Raw genomic sequence first — 11,318 nt, forward strand, 5'->3', positions numbered from 1 at the left:
TGTCTCATTTGCAGATGTGGGAGTAGTCTGTGGGTTGTCTGTGGGATCCAGCACTTGTTGAACCTCATCTCATTGGTTTCAGCCCATTGATCCAGCCTTCCAGATCCCTCTGTAGGGCCTTGCTACCCCCAGGCAGATCAACACTTCCTAATAACTCGGTGTCATCTGCAAACTATTAAACAGCTCTCAGTAATCACCAGCTGGAGGGGGCCACCATGAAGCCTCTCCTCAGCCTCTTCTGCTCCAGGCTGAACAAACCAAGGGACCTCAGGCACTCCTCACACATCACACAGCGCTTCCAGTTAATAAAACCACATCTTTATTATCATAAAAAGGCTGCTGTAATAACTCATCCACGTGGTCTAACATTACTGATACTTCTGAAATTTGGGATTGCATTTATCACGTAAAAAAAAAACAGATAATTTGCACCAGCACACTTGCCAGTTAAGGTCCTACGTTATCTCATGGAAGGGTCCATGATGATCTCAACACCCACTTACCATTTAATGACAACAACAGAAGTTCAGGCACTCTGTGAATTGTTTGCTGTTGTGGCTTTGGCTGTGTTGGGATCATGCAGTATTTGAATACAGTAGGTCTGATCCATGCCAAAAGCTCTCATTAATATCTCTACAAAAACTTGAATAGCTTTTTTTTTTTTTTTTGTGACCTATTTTATTTTTATGTTTTTGCTTAGAAAAATATGTTAGCTGGTGAATTAATGAGATGTAGTATCTTGCAGTGAAGCATTCTGTTCTCATGTGTTTCATGTGTTTAGACTGAAAGAAAATTGCCTAGAGCTAAGGTAGTGAAAACGTGTGGAGTATTTTCTCCCTTTTTCTAATTTTTGAGTTTATTTTTGACTTCATCCTTTTTTTTTTTTTTTTTTTTCCTCTGCTGTCTTGGTTCCATACATTTTCAGATTGCTCAGAAAAGGATTACACAAACTCAGTAGCCTTCTGACCAGTGAAAATGACTGGCTCCAGGATGACCTTACAAAAACACGTCCTACTACAATAGAGAAATATTGTTCCTTGGTGAATAGCTAACGACATCTGTGTTTTTTTCTCCTTCTTTTCCTGTCAGTTACACTGTTGGATCAGTGCAAGAGAACAACGACCAGGTGTGGAAATTCCAGCGTTACTTCTTGGTCCAGGAATACTGCAGTCGCTTGACCATCCCCTTCCCTTTTGTCATCTTTGCCTACATATTCATGGTGATGAGGAAATGTTTTAAATGCTGCTGTAAGAATGAAAGTAAAGAGCCATCTATTTGTTGTGAGTAGGACTGTTTCTTACTCCTTGAAAGTCAGCTCTGGGGCAGATGCGTTGCAATTTTTTTTCATGATGTGCTGTGCTTAAACCACATACTTTGGGCAGGAAATACTCAAGGGCAGCGTAGAACCTCGAGGAGGTGGATGGAGTGGAGATGAAAGGCAGCTCATTTGTCTTCTCCATCAAATGCAAAACCACTGGAGACCTTTTTGATAAGATACAAACCAAAGCCTCAGCTTCTTCTCAACTCTAATCTTCATTCAGCTCAAAGCTGTGCTCTGTCTGGGATATGGGAAATTATACTGCTAACATGCTAAAATTCTAACAGGAGGTTTCAAAAATGTTGCTTTTGTCGTGATTCTTACTCCCTGTCCCTCGGTAGCTTTGGGTTTGGTCTGGTTAGAGAGCTTTTGAGTTCTACCATGGTACCTGCTCCACTTGAGTACTCTGAAGTTATCCAGTGCTTTCCTGTCTTCTGGGGCAGAATTAATGTGTATAAATCAATTAAGTCTTCAAATTATTTGTATCATTTTAGGATGCTTGTGATACTTGCTAGCTTTGAAAGTTGTTTGTTTTTTTTTGTGTTAGAGCGCTGAATAAATTCATTCAGAGGCTGCAGCTGCTGAAAGCCATCTGCATGTTCTGCACAAAGAAATTAAAATAAACTTTGTGATCAGCTTCTGGTAGGGCGTTCCTCCTGCACGGTTCCCATCAAGTGCACTGATGCCTGACTTGGTACACTCTAAATATTGAGGTAACTTGTACAAGAGGTGGCCTTAGTCTCCAATTACTACTCTGCCTCCTGGAATTTCTTTTTCCCTTCCTATCTACCAGCTGACACAGCCATTGGTTGCAAAGACAGCTGTTTTCTTCATGGGCTCTTCCATCTGCTAGCGTGTGATTGAATGAACTACAGAGACTTTCCTGGCCCTCTGGGCATGGACAAGTGGACAAACCACCTGAAAAACAGAGGAATGGTTTAGTCCCTTAGCAATCCCCTTATTTCCTTTATCAGAGAGCACAGATATGAATTGTTTTAACAAGCTTTTTCCCCCCAACTAGTGGAATGTCTTCAATAATTAAGTGCCATTTAGAAGCAGAGGAGAGATAAGTTGAGCTAATTGACAGACTTATTTCCCTCCATCAGCATCCTGACTTTTGCCGTGCAGCACAGGCTGGATTTGTTACCTCATTAGGACAAAGGCTATATATCTTAGGGCTATAAAATTCCTTAGTGCTGACTAAAATGGTCTTGGCTGTCCACTTCCCTTTCTGGGAAGGTTGTTTAACAGATATTTCTGCACAGATGATGCGCAGTTGTGCATCTTGCAGTGACAGCAAATATAAGAATTAATTAAAGCCAGAATGTCACTTGAGTTGTCACGTCGATGGGAACTGAGAACTGCATGGAGAAAGCACGCTACTGAGTTGACTTGCTGTGTAGAGGAATCAGGGCTGAAATCATTTGCTGGCTCTTGGCTGCACACCTCTGTGACTGAATTAATTGCTTCTGAGGTTACATCAACCCTGGTGCTTCTTTAGAGAGTTGCAGTTGGTCTGGAGTTGCCAACAGATAAGAGTGTCTGTAATTGATATACAGGCTTTATGCTGGCTTTTGAAGGGGAAAACTTAGCTAAGTTTTGTCGTTATTAAGACCCATATGGTTTGGGCTAATCCAGCTGGAACAAGATAAAATGCAGAAATATTATCCTGGAGGACTTTGATGCCTCCAAGTTTGTCTTGCTCTTTGTCATTCTTTAATTCACAGCATCAGCAGGAGATGCTTTTTAGAGGAGTCAGTATTACAGCATTTTGAAATGTTTGGATTGAATGGTAGGTTATACATGTTCCTAACAGATGTTATTCTTAACAATCCAGTATAGGAAAACGTAGAAGCAGTGAATACAAACAGAAAGTTGACACCCACATAGCAACTTTCCTATGCCTGGCGGAATGGGTGCAGATTCACAAAGCACTAACAAAGACTCAAAAAAAAATCAGAGAGGCTTTTGTTTGTTTTTGTTGCTGTTTTTAACCAATTCTGAGCATACACTCTGATGCATTAGGGTCATGTTTATCAGAACGTTCTCAGAGGTGGAAGCAGGGCTGTGAATGTTCTCTATGCAGAGAAGGTAATAGCAAGCACTAAGCCAGCCTTTGTGCATCTTGCCAGTAGGGACAAATGGACTGAATGTTGTATTTTCTCTGTATTTTTGTTTTTTTACCTACGTTCCCCAGGCTCAAAAAATGAAGACAATGAAACCCTGTCATGGGAAGCTGTCATGAAGGAAAATTACCTTGTCAAAATCAATACCAAAGCCAGCGATACCTCAGAAGAGTATGTCTACCCTGCTTTGTCTTCATTCTGTTGAGTATTTTTAGTTTTCAGCCACTCTAAATTTTTACAAACTGTTGTGTGTATGAATAAGCCCAGTATGAACTCGATAAATAAACTCCAGTATGGAGTTGCCTTTTCTTTCTTTAATAAGACGATTCCTTCTTTTTTCCTTCCCCCCCCCTCTATTACTTGCTGCAAGTTGGCTTCAGAAATAGTTGATTTGGCTGGTTGGTAAAATGCTTAGACTACCAAATTGTGATGCATTGATTATTTTGGGGATCAATCCCAGCACTTTCAGACTAATAGTATAAGAGGAAAGATAAAGCTAGAAGCTAGAAAACAGCTAGAAAACATGACCTGCTATGTATGATGGTTTAATTTTGTAGCCAGCTTCCAAGAGCTTCAGAATATCCCTAAATCAAATGTAAGGGAAGAGCTGATAAGAATAGGTGGGGAAAAAACAGAGCCTTCCATACTTCTCTGTCCCTGCTGTGGATATTGCCATTTATGAAGATGCTAAGTCTACACATAAGAACTCAGCATTGAATAACTGTGTTAAAAACAGCAGTTCATGTTTTAAATTTGAAGAGTCTTGACAAGAAAGATGTCAAAGTGCAGCATTAACAATAATTTGTGTGTAGCTGCAATAAGTGCTTACTAAATATAGGTAAACACTTTTTGGCCAGTGAGGAGTAGATGGGGTGGTTAGCCAAGACTTCTTCAGTATCTGGATTCATTCCTCTCTTCTGTGTCTCTTTCTGTTTTCAGGATGGTGCATCGATTTAGACAACTGGATGCAAAGGTACTTGTGTTCCATCCTGCTCTGGGGGATGTGCCTGTGTCTGATAAAGCAGATAGTGACTCACTTGGAAAACGAATCATTTGTATTCTGTGTTGTTACCACCAGGATATCCCATTTTCATGGTGCTTTTTTAACCTGCTCCTTTGCACCCTTGATTCTATATGCAGCTTCCTATTGTGCTGGCAAATGAATAGAAAGATGCTTACATAGCACTGGAGAAGTGTTTTGCAGTACCCTCGATTGGATGGGCAGCAGTAAAGCCAACTATCCACAAAACTGCAGCATTCAGCTGTTTATACGACCCTTATGAAACACTGATGGGAAGAAGCAGCATTACAGAGAATATACCCTTCTCACACACATCTTCTGTCAAGTTCAGCCTCTAGGCCAGGTTGCAACAGGGATCTCTGCCAAAAGCTTTGGTCAGGGTTGTCTAGTGAATACCACCTCTGGGGCTGCTCAAGATGGCCTTTATGCTGTTGTTTCTCTGACAGTGCATCTGCATTGCTGTAGAATTTGAAGGCAGCTGCATGTGAGAGAATGATTTCTCCAAAGTGTTGTGTTGTTTTTTTTTTCCCCTGAAACATCCCAATGACTTCCCAAAGGAATAAGATCTTACTCTCCCTAAACTGTGGCGCTAGAAACCATTCCTTGGCTTGGCAGCTCTGCAAATTTGTATTGCAGGTGGTAAAGGAAAGGGATATAAAAAAAAAACACAATTTGGTGTGTCCACAAAATTACATTGATCGTCCATCTCTGCTTTGAAGGAGCAAATAGAGATGGGATATAGTTTGGAGCTTTTAGCTGTCGTGATGCCTGCTTGTTAAATAACTAAATTACATGTGTATTAGGGCTCACTGCATTAACTGAATAGCTGAGAACTGTAATTGGAAGTGTCTTTTCGAGTACTATTGTATTTGAGATAATATTTTGCGAGGCAATTGCTTGTAACTCATATTACTTATTAGCGTTACTTCTGTGTGAAAAGCAGTATTAACACTGCTTCATTTGCTGCCATGGTGTGACTATTGAATACAAATAGCAGTCAATTACTGCTATCTAACTAATGGCTGGCACCCACAGGGTAGCCAGGTAAGCAGGAGTTCAGATTAGGGATTTTATGGTCGTTATTGCTGATGTTGTATGACATTTTCTAGGGCATGTTTGTTCTATGTTGTTTAAAGGTACTTAAAACTGCTCGCTTTTTCTGTTCCCTTTCTACCAACCTGAGCTGCAATCATCTGCTGGAATGAGTTAGATTGACTTGTTTTTTTAATTCTTAAGCTCTCAGATTTGAAAGGCCTCCTAAAAGAGATTTCCAGCAAAATCAAATGAATGTGGCTGAAAAGCAGCTATCTGAGCAGGGTAAGCCCTCTTTAAATCCATTCTGTGACTTGAATGATTTATCTGCATTCATGATATTAAATTAATGTGCTTTTGGAAGTCCAACTAGAATTAATCAATTAAAAATATAACTTCCTACCGTGGTTTCTAACAATTTTGGGCAAGGTTTAAAGTAGCTTATTCTGCTTTCTTGGTTGTAGAATAGCAGACTTCTGGAGATCATCTCATCCAAGCTGCCCAAACAGCACCAGCTCAGATCAAAGTTAGCTGCAGTTTGGGACATTAGATACATACAACATCCAGGGTTAGCACTAAGCTTCAAGGATGATGATAGAGTGGCTGGGAGAGTGTTTGAGTGATGAGTGACTGGAGGTCTTAATGGCATAATTTAGAAAGGAGGGAATTAATTAGCCTAGGAAAGAACTGAGAAGATGACCATTATCTTCAGCAGCTGTAGTATCATGGGATATTTGTGGTTGGAGGAACACTTTGATCCAAACCCTGCTTAAAACTGGGCTAGCTCAGATCAAAGCTGCAGGAGGAAGGAAACCACACATTCTTCATACACACAACAGGCCTAATTCACAGCAGGGCAGTTCTAAGTTAAGTGACAGGAAATGTTTTTGAGCAGCATCACTTGTGATGCCATGAAGCAGTCTGCTCTGGGAGCTTTCGAAACCCAGTTGGCTAAAAGCTGCCTACATTGTTTTAGGTATATTTGGTCTTCAGAATGGTGGATGGAACTGGTCTCTGAGGAGGCCTTCCAACCTGTTTACGTCAGGGCTTGTGGAAGAGACCTCTTGTTGTTACTAATCAGTGTCTTGAAAAGATGGAGTCTCTTTCCAGCTTATGCCCACTAAAATGTCTAGCTGACATCCTGGATGTGAGCATCTGCAAAGACATATTATGTGAGGCACTGGCACAGAGATGTGATGAATGCCCCATCCCTGGAGGCACCCAAGGTCAGGCTGGATGGGGCTCTGAGCACCTGATGGAGCTGTGGGTGTTCCTGCTCACTGCAGGGGAGTTGGACCAGATGCCTTTAGGGGTGCCTTCCAACTCAAATGATTCTGTGATGATAGGTGATGCAGAGAGTTCATTGATTCAAAGCATTGTGCGAGACATCCAAGATTCCAAGTGGACATCATGAGGGTGAAGGCAAATCTGCAATCTCAACTCTAAAATTTTTATTTTGCTCACACAGGTTCCAGTTCACCAAGAATCTCAAAGCTGGAGGTAACCACCACGCAAACAATCACCAACTCACCACAGTGTCAGTGTCTCAGTTTTGTTTTCAACAAGACAACCCTTTCACCTTGTTGGATGATGATGGTAAAACGTTAAGACCGTTTCTCTCCTGTCAGAACTCCTGAATTACTCAAGCTCATTTTCCCTTGCTTTCCCACAAATTCAATGACAGAAGATAGTTCTTATCAACTTCTGTTAAAATTCACTCCTACTTCCAAGTGCTGCTGCTGTAATCACTCTGCTTTTGAATTTCACTTGAAGGAATCTATTTGTGGGTTTCCTTTAGCTTCCAATTGCTTGTCTTAATAAATCTCCATTCCTCTCCTTCACGTAGTAGCCATCTCTAGCCTGTTAATTGTACAGCCTGTCTGCTGAAATCTGTAATGCTGGCATCCCAGGTCCAACAGCCTTACCTTGGACTGCACGTGAACTTCCCTCTTCTACCTGTAACTGTGTAGCTATCAATGCAGAAAATCAGTTGTTACAATCCTGCTTGGAAAGGATGTAATTCATACAGAAATACTTCTGAAAAGCCTCGTGTGTAATCCTTACTTATTTTTATGGGTGGGATTGGAGCGCTGTAATTTGTTTTTTCTTTCAAGCATGTTTGCATTATGGATTTCAAGTTGCGAAGAGATTGTTGGCTAGCTTTAAATTTCGTTATACTTCTATGATCTGGCTGCTTTTGCTGTTTTCTTTCTAAAATAGCAGCTGATTTCTGTGGCATTTGTGTGATCTAACTGGGCGCATTACCAGCTGTAGGGAAACTACTCCAAATGCCATTCATTTACCTTGCAATATGTATCCATCTTCACCTCCAGCATCTAGGAACAATCACCCAGTAGGTTTGATTCTGAAGACTTAGATACTTTTCCTCACCTCACTATGGCACCTTTAGTCCATATGCTTTACCATACAGCTGGTCTGAGGGGCGTCAGGCAGAATATCTGAGGCAGGACATATACAGCTAGGGAAGTGGAAGCAGAACATTTCCTATGGCAAATCAACCCATGTAGTGCAAAGAGAGCCATTTGCTGCCTGGCTAAAAAAGCACAACAGGGCAACAGAAGGAGACAAAGCATGGATGTTTTGGGGGAATGTTTCTATACCTCTGAGATGCAGCTGACTGAGGTACAGCAAAGCTGATCAAAGAGGCCAGTACATGCATGCACTCTGCAGGTAGACCTTTAAGTCGGACCTCTTTTTCTTACATACCAGAAAACACTCCAGATCATCCTGCTTCATTGTTTGCAGAAGCTGCTGCTCTGTTTTTTTCTGTAAAAGCAACAGTTTTCCAAGGAAAAGTGATGAAGGGTTACTAGTTATTTTTTGCTGCTTGACCTTTCCTGATGTTACTTACACCCTGCTTTGTCCTGGGGTATAGAGCATTACAAATAGTAGTGTTCCTAATTTATATATATATAAATACTTTCAGTATTTTCCTGTAAAAAGGATTAGGAAGAACTCAGCAAGACCTTCATAGCACTCTGTGGTATGTAAATCACATCATAAATGATTAAATCTTTACTTTCTAGAAATTATTTCTTGTTTGACGTTTGTGTATCTAGGATGTGAAAAAAAAATATGCTTTCTGTACGTAACTTTAATTTATAAAACCTGCAGGATACATGCCAGAACTCATAGTGAATTATTCCTTTGTGAAATGGTGAATGTAACTTCGAGACAAAGTCTGGAAGAACAAAATGCTGGGGATACCTATTCCTGCTTCTCCACCTTGTGTGTGTGTGTGTGCCTTTCCTTTGTGGCAATGAATCCTTGGACAACTCAAGGCTTGAGCTTGGCTTCCTTCAGATATGGCTCCCTGCTCTTGGCAGTCCTCAGCTGAGGACTGGGAGGAGTGGGGATCTCCTCCAGAAGGAGGAGGGGAAGGAAGGAAGGAGCCTGGCTCCCTCCTGCCTTGCAGAAAGGAGAAGGACATGGCTGAAAGAGCGTGGGCTTTGCATGGATGGATGGAACCCTGCAGCAAGAATGGGGCTGCCACGGAACTCAGTTTCATCCTGGTTAAACTTCTCCCAAAAAGAAAGTGGGGTGGGGTTGGCTTGGTGTTTTTTATGTTGTTAGTCATTTGGTTGGGTTTTTTTGAGGAGTGTTAAGAAGGGAGAGAGCAGGGATTAACACCAAATCAAGGTTCTCTCCTGCACAGTCCCAGGTTCAGCTGGGACAGCCGCTGTGACAACAAGCAGGTTGTCTTCTGATGATACATTCAATGGACATAACAGCACAGGACCACAGTGCAAGCAAATTTCAGTCTCCCCATCCTCCACAGGATGAAACAATTGCTGAGACAGCTCGTTTAGTAAGCAAAGATGGAGCCCTAGTGTTTGTGCTCAAGTGAAACTGCAAAACTGAGTGCACTAACGCACATGGGCTGCAATGAACACCAACTCTATCTCAGACAGACCCAGTAGAGCAAGATGTGATTTGGAACAGCGTGCTGCACATTTAAATAAACTTGATGAGATAGTCATGCACCTAGAAGAGCTTGCAAGTGATGAAACACAGAATTCACTTGGAAATATTTGCTCAGCTCTGCTGGAAGCTGATGGGCAGATATTTGCGGGTGAACACGTACGTGCAATGTTTGGGATAAGGAAAAGAGCCTTGAAAGTTGTCAGCAAAATGTAAAAAAAAAAAACCAAACATAACAAAAACCAGGAAGATGTATCTCTCTTTCTTTAGCTTTCCAGGTAATGGTCTTTGAGGCTGGAGGTAACGTTTGTCTTGCATCAACTACAGCATTTTACCAGTGACCCCATAAGAACTATTACTGCTGAGCTGGCAGAAACAGGAAATATAAATATTTAACGTTTCAAAGGCTCAAGGGAACAAAGAGAGACCTCTGAGGTTCTGCTGCAGGCTGTGATGTTTAAGAGCAGCCACCCAGTGTTGAGGTTTTGCTTGCTGCAATGTGTGCTTTCTATTGCTTCACTCTCAAAGTCCACAGCAACGACAGTAAAAACCATGCAGCTTTAGGTTGCATTTCTTAGACCAGCATGGATGGTGCACCTTAGGAGTACAGTGCAAAGGGGTTTGGGCACTGCCTCTACACGCTTATAGAATTTAATCTTTGTAAATTGTTGTGATGACCTCAGTTCCTACAGCTTTCAGTCCTGAGATGGAACAGCTCAGCGAGTTCCCTGGAACTACAGCAGAGATTGCACAACATGAAACTTCCATAGTACAAAATCTGAACTTACAAGATGGATCTGTTTCCATCCTTTCCATTCCCACTGTGGGTGTGGGGAGCTGAGGTGTCACTGTGTTCCTTTGTTTTCACTTCACTGTCCTTTTGGCCATCAAATCTTTTAGTCTTGCTAGTGCTTTAGTAGAAAGCTGAGAAATGGCACTGAGAAATGCAGCCAGAGTGGCATAGGGTACCATTTCAGGAGGGCGTGTGGGCAATTAGAGAAATTGGAAAAAAGAAAGACTTGTTCTCCTCCATCCCAGCTGCCCCAAGTGGGCAAGGACTGAATAACTTCTGACAACCCATGGACTGTGCACTGGCTGGACCATTGCCTCCTAGTTTCTCCAGGGACAAACAAGATCCAAAGGGAGTCAAAGTTGAGTCTTTGAGTTGGTGTCTATGAACTATGGCTCAGGTCTCAAAGTCTTTGTTAGTTTGAGCAAAATCTGGAAGACTTTTTCCTGTTGCTGTCACCTATAGTCGATACAGCAATTAGGCTTCTGCATAGGTAAGAAACAAGTTAACCACAGAGAAGAACTTTTAGGGAGACTTTTGATTTTGCCAGTGCCAGGGCTAGGAAAGAAAAAAAAAAAAAAAATTGCAAATAGCCAGCTTATATTTTATCTAGAGAGACATCATTAACTTTTATCTGCCAGGAAGCAAGCCATGGGGAGTAGTTCCTGAGTGGCTGGGATGGTGTTTGGACTGTTTTCAAGAGTACAGATGGAGCAGTGCTGCACCATTTACATTTTTAATGCAATTGTATATTGCAAATAATCAGAATTTCCGAATGATTGTTCTCCGAGTAGTCTGGGAACAGCTGGGAGTGAAAGTGGTCAGAAAACAGTCATATGAGAGAAGTTATTAAACTCTGATGTTCTCTTTTCTTCAATGGTGCGTAACTGTTTTCAAATGTACGTTAAGTTGGATATATCTCCCTGCCCTAAGGTGCTTAGCATTGCCTGGTGTTGTTGTGAGCAAAGTGCAGGACCTGGCACTTGGTCTTGTTGAAACTTGTACAGTTGGCCTCATCCTAGCAATCCAGCCTATCCAGGTCCTTCTGTAGGGCCTTCCTACCTTCTTGCAGAACAGCAATTCCTCCCA

At 41.7% G+C, this 11,318-nt stretch overlaps 1 protein-coding gene across 2 annotated transcripts in view; it reads left to right on the forward strand.

Moving 5' to 3' along the window:
• Window positions 1-8,454, forward strand: part of TRPM8 (transient receptor potential cation channel subfamily M member 8) — a 31,644-nt gene extending 23,190 nt beyond the window's left edge. For both annotated transcript variants that reach the window (XM_090144533.1, XM_090144532.1), the window contains 5 exons: window positions 1,090-1,280; window positions 3,516-3,615; window positions 4,384-4,417; window positions 5,702-5,782; window positions 6,966-8,454. In XM_090144533.1, coding sequence (XP_090000659.1) covers window positions 1,090-1,280; window positions 3,516-3,615; window positions 4,384-4,417; window positions 5,702-5,752 — 376 coding nt within the window. In that variant the 3' untranslated portion in view covers window positions 5,753-5,782; window positions 6,966-8,454. The remainder of the gene's footprint in view (window positions 1-1,089; window positions 1,281-3,515; window positions 3,616-4,383; window positions 4,418-5,701; window positions 5,783-6,965) is intronic.
• Window positions 8,455-11,318: the final 2,864 nt, after the last annotated feature.

This window comes from Phasianus colchicus, chromosome 7 (genome assembly GCF_987193195.1).
Source record: "Phasianus colchicus chromosome 7, bPhaCol1.hap1.1, whole genome shotgun sequence".
NCBI classification, from domain to species: domain Eukaryota; kingdom Metazoa; phylum Chordata; class Aves; order Galliformes; family Phasianidae; genus Phasianus; species Phasianus colchicus.